Source organism: Eptatretus burgeri, chromosome 17, assembly GCF_056783735.1.
Source record: "Eptatretus burgeri isolate ZD-2024b chromosome 17, Ebu_testis_v1, whole genome shotgun sequence".
NCBI lineage: Eukaryota > Metazoa > Chordata > Myxini > Myxiniformes > Myxinidae > Eptatretus > Eptatretus burgeri.
Genome location: NC_140977.1, coordinates 38856367 through 38869920, shown reverse-complemented (window position 1 = coordinate 38869920; position 13554 = coordinate 38856367). Strand labels below are relative to the sequence as shown.

Genomic DNA, 13554 nt, shown 5'->3' with positions numbered 1-13554 from the left:
CAAGGGGGGGGCAAGAGGGGCAGGAGAGGGAAGGCCAAAAGAGTGGGGACCAGAGACATTAGGAGAGCTGTGGAAGGGAGAGGGATGGGGGCGGGGAACACGGGGTATACAAGATGGACATCACAGGGACTTTCAGGAAGGAAAGCAGGGAATTTGAAGGAGGTGGGTTTTCGGAGGCTTAACGTGGGTAGAAAAGCAACAAGCAGGCTTTGCACACCGGGCCGAAGCCAGTGCCCCCCCTCCCCACCCCCGAAATAAGTCAATAAAAATGGTTTGTAGATTTTAAAGAATAAAATCTGGGGGCTATAGTGTCATAAAAATATGCCAAAGCATTGATGCCGTGAGGATATTTATAACAAGGGTTCGACCCCGATATGAGACTTGACTAAGTCGTCCCTTCCATTTTAGCAACCGTCTCTCAGTTTTATTTATTAATAATTTCCAGTTTTTCAAAACGAAATTTTGAGTGCCCAGAAAGATTCTTCGATAATGAACCAATGTTCCGAGGAGCAACCGAGCAAAAAATCTGGAGGTGATTTTTTGACAAAAAAACAGATGGTCCCAAATGATGGTGAGTGGAAAACAGTAGGTCCCTCCTCTTTACCTTCTAATGTACCAGAAGTGGTTGGTCCCTCTGTTACGAATCTGGAAGCCATCATGTACAATATCCCATGGCCATTGATGTTGCTTGGGCAGGGTCGGAGGAGTGGCACCATTTTATTGACTGAGATAGAGAGCTTTGCTCTTTTTTCCAGTTCACTTTTGCGGAGCTTGCCAAACTAAATTCATGGACACAGTGGACGAAGGCAGAGACGTCCTCATCTGAGTGGACAATCGTGCAAAAGTTGTCTGCATAGGCAATCACGTTAACTGGGTTCACCATTGGTTGGGGAGGAAACCATAAAGATGTGCCCGCAACCGAATGAGCAAAGGCTCGATTGCGAGGGAGTACAGGAGGCCGGATAATGGACAGCCTTTATGAATGCCTCGACTAGCTGGGAAAGGTTGACAAAAAATATTATTAACTTTGAGTCAACTAAAAAAAACATATTATACAGCAACTGTATGTAAGAGAAAAACATTCCCCTAAAACTAAAACCCTGTAAGACAGAAAAAAGATAGAGGTGATCAATGGTATCAAAGGCCTTTTGCTGTCTTGGAAAGCAATAGCAAGCTCATTGGGAATGGCACATACCCGCAGAAAACTAAACATCACCAATTTCTTAACATTTTCGGATTTCACTTCAGATTTCGAGTTATTTAATCCACATGATCGGATCCTCCAAACTCAAATTAAGTAGTCTGTCAAAGTAGATCGTGGAAAATCACATAGTATAACTAGAAGGGCACCCGGTAGAGTGTATACCTCTGCCACGTAATACTTGATCCACGAGAACTTATTGGGCCCAATACATTTTTGAAATATCATGCTATACAGTACTGTATCGTTTTTGGCCCAATCTCTCAATGGTGAAGTATCACTTTAAAAATTAAATAATTCTTGTATCCAGATCCGGAATCGGATTCGGATCTTCACCAATATTAAATCAATTCTTTCTTTTCATACAACCAACGTTTCCACCAAGTTTCATCCGAATCCATCAACAACTTTTTGAGATATTGTGCTATATATCATTTTTAGCCCTATCTCTCAATGATGAAGAATCACTTGAAAATTCTAGAAGTCGTATCCGGATCCGGATCTTCATGAATATCTAATCAGTTCGTCCTTGTCACATACCCAACCTGTCCACAAAATTTCATCTGAATCCGTCCCCAACTTTTTGAGATATCCTGCACACAAACAGACAAACAGACAAACAAGAAGACGACGTCGTGCAGAGCACAATACTTGCAAAATCCATAAAACAAATTTGACCTCAAAAATAATTGGTGGTTGAATTCAATGAACAAATATGAAACTTCAAATTTCAAGTCAATCGGATGAAAATTGACAATTTTAAAAATTCGGCCGATGTTGTCCTTTTGGCCTATGTTATTGTTTTGGCCTAGGTTGACCTCAAAATGATTGGTGGTTGAATTAAGTGAACTGAAATATAAAGCTGCACCTTAAATCCTGGAGAATGGTACCATCCCAGCCGAGGCTGGATGTTGCCAAGCTCAGGGATGAGAGAGTAGCTGAGGAGTTTGCGAACAGGCTGAGTGGACACTTGGGGGTTCTGGGTGCTTTGGGGGGTCCTGAAGAGTTGTGGAGCGCCTTCAAGACCACCGTCCTTGATGTTGCCGGTAGATGTCTTGGAGCTCACCGCAGGGCAAAGAAGAATTTTGTCTCTCAAGGGACACTGGATACCATTGACCAGAGTCGCAGGGCCAGGCTGAATGGCAGAGCTGAGCTGTTCAGGGAGCTGAGGCGTAAAACTGTACGTGCACTGAGGGTGGACAAGGCCTATGTGCGAGGAATCTGTGAAGGGGTAGAGCATCACCTGTGGACAGGTGATTCTCGTCCCGCTTACAGGGGAATTCGCGCATTACGTTCATCCAAGCCCATCCCTAAGAGCACTACAGTTCGAGCAGAGAGTGGTAGGCTCTTGACAGAGGAGTCTGAAGTGAAGGCCCGCTGGGCCGGTTACTTTGAGCGGTTGTACCAGGCTGATCCCCCAACTGTCGAGTTGGACGTCAAGGGTGTTACAATCCCTGTTGCTGACCCTCGAATCAACTGTGGTCCACCTACGCTTGTGGAAACACGGGCTGCGGTGAACCAGTTGAAACGGGGCAAAGCTCCAGGGATCTGTGGCATCCATGCCGAACTTCTCAAGGCTGGTGGAAATGCTGCACTCGTGTTGTTGCATGCAGTTTTGTGCTCTGCCTGGAACACAGGCATCATCCCAACTGACTGGAAGAGGGGCCTTGTTGTCCCTCTCTGGAAAGGGAAGGGTGATCGCCAAGACTGCAACAACTACCGAGGGGTGACGCTGCTCTCAGTGCTGGGCAAGGTCTTTGCTCAGATAATTCTCGATAGGGTTCGCCACCATCTGCTTGAGCACCAGCGTCCAGAGCAGTCAGGCTTTACACCAAAGAGGTCAACGATTGACCGTATCCTTGCACTTCGTGTCCTCACCGAACGCAGACGAGAGTTTCGGCAGGGGCTGCTTGCAGCCTATGTTGATCTCTGTAAAGCGTTCGATTTGGTGAATCGGAATGCCCTCTGGAGGATTCTTGGTCTTCGTGGGGTGCCACCAAAACTGATCGATCTGATGTCTGAACTCTACTCTGGTACTGAGAGTGCTGTGAAGTGTGGTGGTACCATCTCTGACTTATTTCCAGTTGTTACTGGAGTTCGTCAAGGATGTGTACTTGCCCCCACACTTTTCAGCACTTGTATGGACTGGATTCTAGGGAGGATGTCGGAGAGATCAAGTTGCGGTGCGTCATTTGGGAATGTCAAGATCTCGGACCTTGACTTTGCAGATGATGCAGTCATCTTTGCGGAGACTTTAGACATCCTCTTGGGGGCCCTCGAGGTGCTGAATGAGGAGTCGGAGCCGTTGGGATTACGGGTTTCTTGGGTCAAAACTAAGATCCAGGCTTTCGGTGACATCTTGGATGCTGCTGTCCTGTCTGTGTCTGTTTGTGGTGAGGATGTTGAGGTCGTGGAGAGATTCACTTACCTTGGCAGTGATATTCATGTCTCTGCTGGCTGCGAGTCAGAGGTCAATAGACGTCTGGGTCGGGCCTGGGGAGTCATGGATTCACTGGATCATGGGGTGTGGCGCTGCCGGTACCTGTGCGGGAGGACGAAAGTCCGAGTCTTCAGGTCCTTGGTACTTCCAGTCTTGCTCTATGGGTGCGAGACCTGGACTCTGACCAAGGATCTGAGACGGAGACTTAATTCCTTTGGTACCAGGTCTCTTCGGAGAATCCTTGGCTATCGCTGGTCGGATTTTGTGTCCAACGAGCGGTTGCTGAGAGAGACTCGGATGAGATTTGTTACCTGCATGGTCCATGAGCGTCAGTTGCGGCTGTATGGACATGTGGCTCGTTTTCCTGACTCTGATCCTGCTCACCAGATTCTCTCAGCGAGGGAGTCTCATGAGTGGAGGAGGCCAGTGGGTCGACCACGTGCCTCATGGTTGCAACAGGTTGACCATCATCTCAAGGAGATGGGGATGGGCCTGGCATCTGCCTGGGGGATGGCCAGACGGAGGCCCCTGGAGTACCGGCGGAAAGTGGACGCAGCGACGTGCTGTTCTGGCACATGCTCCCATACCTGACCTGACCTGAAATATATGTCCTCTTCAAATTTCAAGTCAATTGGAAGAAAATTGAGGATTTTAGAAATACCACCTTAGTTGTTATGCCTGGTGTTGGCTTAATGGTTATGGCAGTGGGCTTGTGATCTCAGCATCTTGAGTTCAAATCCTGCTTGGCTGTTGAATCAACACCAGGTGGGGTTAACTCGGCCTGTCATCCTTCCGAGGTCGGCAAAATGAGTGCCGGCTTGCTGGTAAGACAGCTGGTATCTCATTCATTTCCTGAGATTCCCTGCCTCATTAATTACCTGGACTTTCCCACAATTCATGCATGTGAATGTTTTGAATCAATCAAAAAAAAAGTTTTGTTTTTTCTTCATTGCATTCAATGCCTAAAATGACACCACACAAACATCCATCATGCTATATTTACCGAAAACACTCAACGAGTAATTCATTTGATTTATAGCATATATTCAGCTAATACGCCTGCTGTTGGCTCGTTGGTTTGGGTGGGGGGCTTGGGGTCCTCAGATCCTGAGTTCAAATTCTTTTTTGCTGTTGAATTAATACCAGATGGGGTTGACGCGACCTGTCATCCTTCCGAGGTCGGCAAAATGAGTGCCAGCTTGCTGGTACCCTGAGTCGGAGTGGCGACCCGTCCAGGATTGTGCCCAATAGCCAAGGAGACTGCTAAGGCAGCACCAACGCTCTGCACAGAGTATGGTCCCGATCGATTGATGGATCCACCTGAAGTGTGGGTAAATTGCTGGTAGATAAATTATGTAACGTGCTGTTGGAAGGTAATGTTAGACATTAATGCGTGTGGCTCAGAGAGGCAATTAAATGGGAGGACAATTCCATCGTCTCTTCCTTTCCGTTAAGCATCAGATTCTTATCCCTCTACTTGTTGACGTTCTGAAGAGAGGAAACATATTTGCCGTTCATATTACATCTTCAATTTTGAAAGTAAGAGCTGGTATCTTACAAAGCAATTATTTATTTATTTATTTATTTTTTGCTGCTATGTTTTATTCATACAGTACACTGTTCATGATGTCTATAGGGACTTGACAGCCTTAATTGTTGTTGATGTGATACCTGTCAATCCCCATGAATTGCTGCTTGACTTATCATCATTTTCATTATTTCGAATGGAAACTCCAGCTATTATTGGTGAACTGCTCATCCATTTCGGCATGGCATCTGTATTGATATAAAACAACCTGCAAGCCTTTGTTTGCGCTTTTGGGCGGACGTTCTCCAACCTGTCATCTCACTTTGTCTATTCCATTGTGGGCGTCAACATTGCGGCTTGGGTTGGCTTTATAAGCTCATGCTCTTCTCCAATACTATCCTCCAGAACGGGGAAAATGCCTCTGGAGTTCGAGCTATGCCCCGGCCGGATGATCGGCGGGGACCACCCTTGCTTCATCATCGCAGAGATAGGGCAGAACCACCAGGGAGACTTGGCCATCGCCAAGAAAATGATTAAGATGGCAAAGGTAAGTCAGTTCCATACTCCCATGTAACGTAGGGATTTGAACTGGTTCCCCTCGTCGAAGGAGAGGGAATCGCATTTTGGGTCCATTTGTTACCTCCGCCACTGAAGGTGAAGGAGATTATGCTTCCACCACTTTCTGTCTGTCTGTTGGGTGGTGGCTAGACTACCGTTATTCTCAGGTTTTCCGTCTGTCTGTTTGTTTGTAATGGACAGCTCTGGAGGCCAGAGGAGTCAACCGATTTTGATGAAACTTGACTGGTAGGTTCATACCAGGATCTAGTTGTATGCTTTTGAGCACCGTTGCTATGGACGTTACCGTTGCCTAGCAACGGGACTTTGAAATTTTTGGAAAAAAAATCCGAAAAATATTTTTATATACAGTATATATTTTTTCGAAAATCAAAAATCGGCTTCCGCGCTTTTATGCGCACTATAATCAACCTTTGTCAAAAAATTTCAGCCGATCCGTCAAAAACTGTATGACTAGTATGCAATTATATAGCGACCACCCATGTCGCCTACCGGCTTGTATGTCTGTTTGTTTGTCTGTGGGCAGGATATCTCAAAAGGTTGTGGACGAATTCGGATGAAACTTGGGGGACATGATGGGTGTGTAACAAGGAAGAATTGATTCGATTTCGGGAAAGATCAGGATCCCGATCCAACTATTAGAATTTTAAAAGTCATTCTTCACCATTGAGAGACAGGGCTAAAAATGATGTCACAATATCTCAAAAAGTCGTGCACCGATTCGGACAAAACTTGGTGGACAGGTTGGGTGCGTTGCAAGGACGAATTGTTTAGATTTTGATGAAGATCCGAATCCGGATCTGGATATGAGAATTATTTAATTGTAAAAGCTTCAATCAAAGTTTCAAAATTTTCGCTTCACCATTGGGAGATCAAGCCAAAAACGATGTAGTGCTGTATAGTATGATATGTACTTCCGCCACCGTTGGTGAAGGAGGTTATGTTTGCACCCCCCTCTGTCCTGTTTGTTAATTGCCGGAATCCTAAGGATTCCTTCGAAATCCGAAATCCGAATAGGATGTTGGTCGGTTGTGTGTGTCATTCTGTGTGTCTGTCTGTCTGTCTGTTTGTTTGTGTGTTTGTTTACCCTGTAGCAGCCACACTGTTTCAGTGATCATGACCAAACTGGATACAGACGTCGGCCATGGTCCAATTTAGACACTTGTCGTTTTTGGTGGATCTAGGTCAAAGGTCAAGGTCAAGGTCACCGAGAAACCGAAATTCTTATTTTCACAATAACATCCGTGAAAATGGTCGGATCGACTTCAAGCCAAATCCAAAATGTGCATCTTCCAATTCTGCATCCAACCATATGTCTCATTGGGGTATCACACCAACACCCTTCTTAGCGGTCGGGGGTCGAATGTCAGGGGGATCGGGTCAAAACTTTCAAATTGCGATAAAAACGCCATTTCAAGTCCGATTGACTTCCAAGTTATGATCATGACCAAACTAAGTGCTATAACTCATTAAACAGTCGCACTATCGACTTATAAGAACCAAATTGATTTCCAGGTTTTTGTTTTTTCAAAGATCATGGAGATATGACTAAGTTATTCCGGCAATTCCTTGCTCAATGAGCAATTTTATTTCTTTGTTTGTTTGTTTGTGTACAGGATATCTCAAAAAGTTGTGGACGGATCTGGATGAACTTTTGTGGGCACGTTGTGTGACAAGGACGAACTGATTAGATTTTGCCTACGACTAGAATTTTAAAGTGATTCTTCACCATTGCGAGATTGGTCCATAAACGATACATACAGTGGGGAGAACAAGTATTTGATACACTGACGATTTTACACGTTTTCCCACTCACAAAGCACGTAGAGGTCTGTAATTTTTATCATAGGTACACTTCAACTGTGAAAGACGGAATCGAAAACAAAAATCCTGAAAATCACATTGTATGATTTTTAAATAATTAATTTGCATTTTATTGCATGAAATAAGTATTTGATACATCAGAAAAACAGAACTTAATATTTGGTACAGAAACCTTTGTTTGCAATTACATAGATCAGACGTTTCCTGTAGCTCTTAACCAGGTTTGCACAGACTGCAGCAGGGATTTTGGCCCACTCCTCCATACAGATCTTCTCCAGATCCTTCAGGTTTCGGGGCTGTCGCTGGGCAACACAGACTTTCAGCTCCCTCCAAAGATTTTCTATTAGGTTTAGGTCTGGAGACTGGCTCGGCCACTCCAGGACCTTGAGATGCTTCTTACGGAGCCACTCCTTAGTTGCCCTGGCTGTGTGTTTCGGGTCGTTGTCATGGTGGAAGACCCAGCCACGCCCCATCTTTAATGCTCTTGTTGAGTGAAGGAGGTTGTTGGCCAAGATCTCGCCATACATGGCCCCATCCATCCTCCCCTCAATACGGTGCAGTCGTCCTGTCCCCTTTGCAGAAAAGCATCCCCAAAGAATGATGTTTCCACCTGCATGCTTCACGGTTGGGATGGTGTTCTTGGGGTTGTACTCATCCTTCTTCTTCCTCCAAACACGGCGAGTGGAGTTTAAACCAAAAAGCTCTATTTTGGTCTCATCAGACCACATGACTTTCTCCCATTCCTCCTCTGGATCATCCAGATGGTCATTGGCAAACTTCAGACGGACCTGGACATGCACTGGCTTGAGCAGAGGGACCTTGCGTGCGCTGCAGGATTTTAATCCATGATGGCGTAGTGTGTTACTTATGGTTTTCTTTGATACTGTCGTCCCAGCTCTCTTCAGGTCATTGACCAGGTCCTGCCGTGTAGTTCTGGGCTGATCCTTCACCTTTCTCATGATCATTGAGGCTCCACGAGGTAAGATCTTGCATGGAGCCTCAGACCGAGGGAAATTGACTGTTATCTTGAACTTCTTCCATTTTCTAATAATTGCGCCAACAGTTGTTGCCTTCTCACCAAGCTGCTAGCCTATTGTCCTGTCGCCCATCCCAGCCTTGTGCAAGTCTACAATTTTGTCCCTGATGTCCTTCGACATCTCTCTGGTCTTGCTCATTGTGGAGAGGTTGGAATCTGATTGATTGAGTGTGGACGGCTGTCTTTTATGCACATAACGAGTTCAAACAGGTGCAGTTAATACAGGTAATGAGTGGAGAATGGGAGGGTTTCTTAAAGACAAAACTAACAGGTCTGTGAGAGCCGGAATTCTTCCTGGTTGGTAGGTGATCAAATACTTATTTCATGCAATAAAATGCAAATTAATTATTTAAAAATCATACAATGTGACTTTCAGGATTTTTGTTTTAGATTCCGTCTTTCACAGTTGAAGTGTACCTATGATAAAAATTACAAACCTCTACGTGCTTTGTAAGTGGGAAAACCTGCAAAATCGGCAGTGTATCAAATACTTGTTCTCCCCACTGTAGCTTGATATTTAAAAAATGTATTGATTGGGCACGAAATGTTCTCGTGGATCAGGCATTACGTGGCGGAGGTATGCGCTCCACCAAGTGCCCTTCTTGTTTGTTTCTTGGTTTGTTTGTTTGTCTGCACAGAACTTTCATGTTTTTCTCCGCAACCGCTTGTCGGATTGAAACAAAATTTTCACTATTAGTGCGATTACTCATGTAGAATGTTTTAATGATAATTATGATGTCATAGGTCACTTGATGTGGCAGCCAAGTTGGAGAAACGGAAAAACTTTGGACCTCTGTATCTGAAATCACACCAAGGAAAAAATTGAAACTTGGCACATAGCAAATAGTTCTCATGGGGAATGAGTGTCATATTTTTTATGATTCATAGGTGCCCTCGTTATGACGTCATAATTGCATATGTAGAACGCTACATCTGATCAGTATGAAAATTTTTGAGGGTCATCTCAGGATAAAATGGTCCAGAATTTTTTTTTGATGATGCCATCAGTCATGTGATTCGGCAGCTATGTTATTATTATTACTATTATTATCATTATTATTATTATTATCTATAATTCCAGCAATTTCTGTGTGTCTGTGTGTGTCTGTCTGTGACCGCTGTTTCTCGACAACCACTGGTCCGATCTAATTTACACTTGCCAGGTATATTGCTGGGGACCTGAGTATGTGCCTTTTCAAGGTTTGATATTAATTGGACAAGTGGTTCCCAAGTTATGGCCATTTATTTACCAAACCAACGACAGGACACGTTGCTGCATAGGCGTGGCCGATGGGGAAAGGGTGCCATTTATTTACCAAACCAACGACAGGACACGTTGCTGCATAGGCGTGGCCGATGGGGAAAGGGTGCCATTTATTTACCAAACCAATGACAGGACACGTTGCTGCATAGGCGTGGCCGATGGGGAAAGGGCGCCATTTATTACCAAACCAATGACAGGACACGTTGCTGCATAGGCGTGGCCGATGGGGAAAGGGCGCCATTTAGTTAACAATGACTGGACACGTTTCTGCGTAGGCGTGGCCAATGGGGAAAGGGCGCCATTTATTTCCCAAACCAATGACAGGACACGTTGCTGCGTAGGCGTGGCCGATGGGGAAAGGGCGCCATCTAGTTAACAATGACAGGACACGTTGCTTGGCGTTTTGCACCCACAGTATCTGTCGTCTATCGATCTATAATTCCAGAAATCTCCATTTGTTTGCCTTTCAAAAGGTTTGAAATTAATCAGACAAGTGGTTCTCAAGTTATGGCCAAGTTAGAGCGCGTTCCCCATTGTGGGTTACAACGTACGGACTTCCGGATAGTGATGACTAACTGTATTCTAATAATTTCTCAATTTCTTATGCGCATTTATAGATAAACACAATGCCCCAATCCAGTCGTCGTTTACAAGAGTGAAGGAACGGCCTGTGTGGTTGTTGCTTCTGGCATGCGGTTTGAAAGTTTTTTTTTTTTGCACGTACGGCCACGCACGTATGGCCACACACATACGGGCACGCGGTAGCGAAGGAACAGCCTGTGTGTTTGTTGTTTTTGGCACGCGGTTTGAAAGTTGAATTTTTTTTTTTTGGCACGTACGGCCAGACACGTGCGGGCACGCGAGAGCGAAGGAACGGCCTGTGTGGTTGTTGTTTCTGGCACGCGGTTTGAAAGTTCTTTTTTTTGCACATACGGCCACGCATGTATGGGCACGCTCGTACGGGCATGCACTAGTATTAGGGTTGGGCATACAACCATACTTTTTTTGAAAGGAGTGTTTTTTATGGCCAAATTTCACGCTGATCGCGAATCCGTTGAACTTTTTGACATAGTATGATGTCTTAGGTTGGTAAAATGCAAAAATTCAAAATGGCCGCCAAATTTACCCACTTTTCAGGTAAAATTTGATAATTATGGCTTACTAGGACATGTAATATTACGGTTGTGCACACATCGACTTTTTCTCTGTTGTCCCATTAAAAGGAGTGTTTTTTTATGGCCATTTTTCACGCTGATCACGAATCCGCTGAAATTTTTGACCTAGGATGATGTCTTACTAAGACATCATCTTAGGTCAAAAATTGGGTTTTAGGGTAAATCAAAAATTAGGTTTTAGGGTAGGGTTTTAGGGTAAATGTCTTACTAAGACATCATCCTAGGTCAAAAATTTCAACGGATTCGTGATCAGCATGAAAAATGGCCATAAAAAAAACACTCCTTTTAACGGGACAACAGAGAAAAAGTCGATGTGTGCCCAACCCTATGAGTATTTTAAACATTCAAAAATCTTCTCTGAAATGGCTGAACAAATCGAGGTGAAACTTTACACATATGACTGTCCATCCATGAGCAACAAAAGGGTCACACATATGATGTCAAAGGTCACATGGTTTAGCAGCCATATAGGATTTACCCTAAAACCTATAAAAGTACACCACTCAAAAGAAGTCCTGGTGAGGGTCTGCAATCTCTGATTGCCCTTTTTCTTGTTATACTTGTGACGCAAATGGATATGTTGACATATGCGTGAATTATTAACACTAGCAGAGTAACTGCACGATGGGTGATCTTGTTTCACAGCATGCAACATGTTCTCCTGATGTATACCTTTATTTGGGCGGTGTTTAGGCAAGTGACAGCTCTGTGTAGGCAAAAAGAATAAAAGAAAAAAAAATAACCCAGGTTGTGTGCATGAAGCAAAACCATACCAACTGCTTATAATTCAAAACACCTCACTGCACTGGAAAACGTTGGGACAGGAATATTATATGTAAATGGTGGAGACTTGTATAACCTCACCAGCAACGTTAATGACAGGACGGTAGCTCCTGCTGCCAATGTACAGGCTTCAACCCACCGGGACTTGCTCATCCTCACTGGCTGCTCGCATTGCTGTACTACTGAGCCAGCAATGCATGAATCTGTGTCGGAGTGGTGACCCATCCAGGATTGTGCCCAATAGCCAAGGACACTGCTTAGGCAGCACCAACGCTCTGCACAGAGTATGGTCCCAATGGATGGATGGAATGCACGAAGCAATGGTTTAACAAAAGTGCACATATCAAGGCCACCTGTGATAAAGGTTCAGGACTGGGTCAGAGTTAAGTATCCTCATTGGAAAAACAATATGCAGTCAATCTGGTCCTCGCCACTTTGTGTTAGCCGATGGCTTGGACCGGTGACTTTTCAGCTTCAGGATAGGTCTTGGTGGCATGCCAGCAGACTATGGAAAGTGGTGGCCCCTATAACTGTGCCTATGAACACATACAGCCAACTGGGAGTTCGCATGTACCCCACCATTACAGGCAACACGGCTGATATGAAAGGAGGGCTTGAACATGTGGGGTCACTGCAATATGGCCTCAGAGAGTCCGTCAGCATTCGAGCCATTTTCGGGATTTCATGACCTCATTCCATACCTGACCTTGGTGGGAGAGGGGGGAAATCTTGTGTTCTTTCTTCGGTTATGTTCTTTCCAATTATCTTGTTGTTCTTGTAGTTGAATGGCCAGATATTTGTGGATTGCTGGGAAGGAGATGATGATGTCAGAGGGAGTGGCATGTGGACATGAGGGAGGAGACGCCATCTTAATGGAGTCAGATACATGTGAACGTTATAGGCTGCAGAATAAACGGAGTTGTGCCTTGCAATCAATCGTATTGTTTCGCGTCTGTTGAGCGACAAAACATCATTATCAATATGAAGTATTTCTTTAGCCCTCTACTGAAGTCAAACAGATTTTTAATCTTCCTCTTGCGTGGTGAATGTATCAAAGCAGAAAGCAGTTCTGAACACATGACTGTAGTACACGTAGAGTGAAGTATGTGTAGTCTGGCACAATGAAGACAGTATGAATGTTTACTGCATGTGTATTTTACAAAGCATTTCTCTGCTGTGTAAAGTGTAGATCTGTGATTTATTTTAAACGAGAAAATAGAACCCATCGCTTCGCTGATGGGAATATTAAGGGCGGGGAGTAAGAAGGAGGGGAGGGAGAGAGTAGGGAGTGTAGGGTGAGGTGAAAGAAAGGAGGGGAAGTAAGGAAGGAGGGGGAGGGAGGGGGAAGGGGAGAGAGGAGGGAAGGGGAGCGAGGAAAGAGGGAGATTGAGGTGGGTGAGGGAGCAAGGAGGGGTGGGCGAGTGGGGGAGGAGGGTGGAGTGAGGAGGGTGGGGAGTGAGGAAGGAGGGGGGAGCAAGGAGGGGTACCAGTTGACCAGTTATGCTGTGTTGGAGTGGTGACTCATCCAGGATTGTGCTCAATAGCCAAGGAGACTGCTTAGGCAGCACCAATGCTCTGCACAGAGTATGGTCCTGATGGATGGATGGATGGATGGATGGAAAGGGACTCTCTGCAGGTGTGTGTGCATGCCTGCATGCTTGGTTATGGGTGCCTTGCTGGCAAAGTTTCATCCTGTATCTTATGAGGATGGTTGGTGGAGGTTTTAA

The 13554-nt window shown here is 45.0% G+C and overlaps 1 protein-coding gene across 1 annotated transcript in view; it reads left to right on the top strand.

Annotated features, from left to right (window-relative positions):
* Positions 1 to 5556: 5556 nt before the first annotated feature.
* LOC147009815 (N-acetylneuraminate-9-phosphate synthase-like) overlaps positions 5557 to 13554 on the top strand; it is a 39154-nt gene continuing 31156 nt past the window's right edge. Inside the window, exon 1 of the mRNA XM_085861385.1 lies at positions 5557 to 5716. Coding sequence (XP_085717511.1) covers positions 5585 to 5716 — 132 coding nt within the window. The 5' untranslated portion in view covers positions 5557 to 5584. The remainder of the gene's footprint in view (positions 5717 to 13554) is intronic.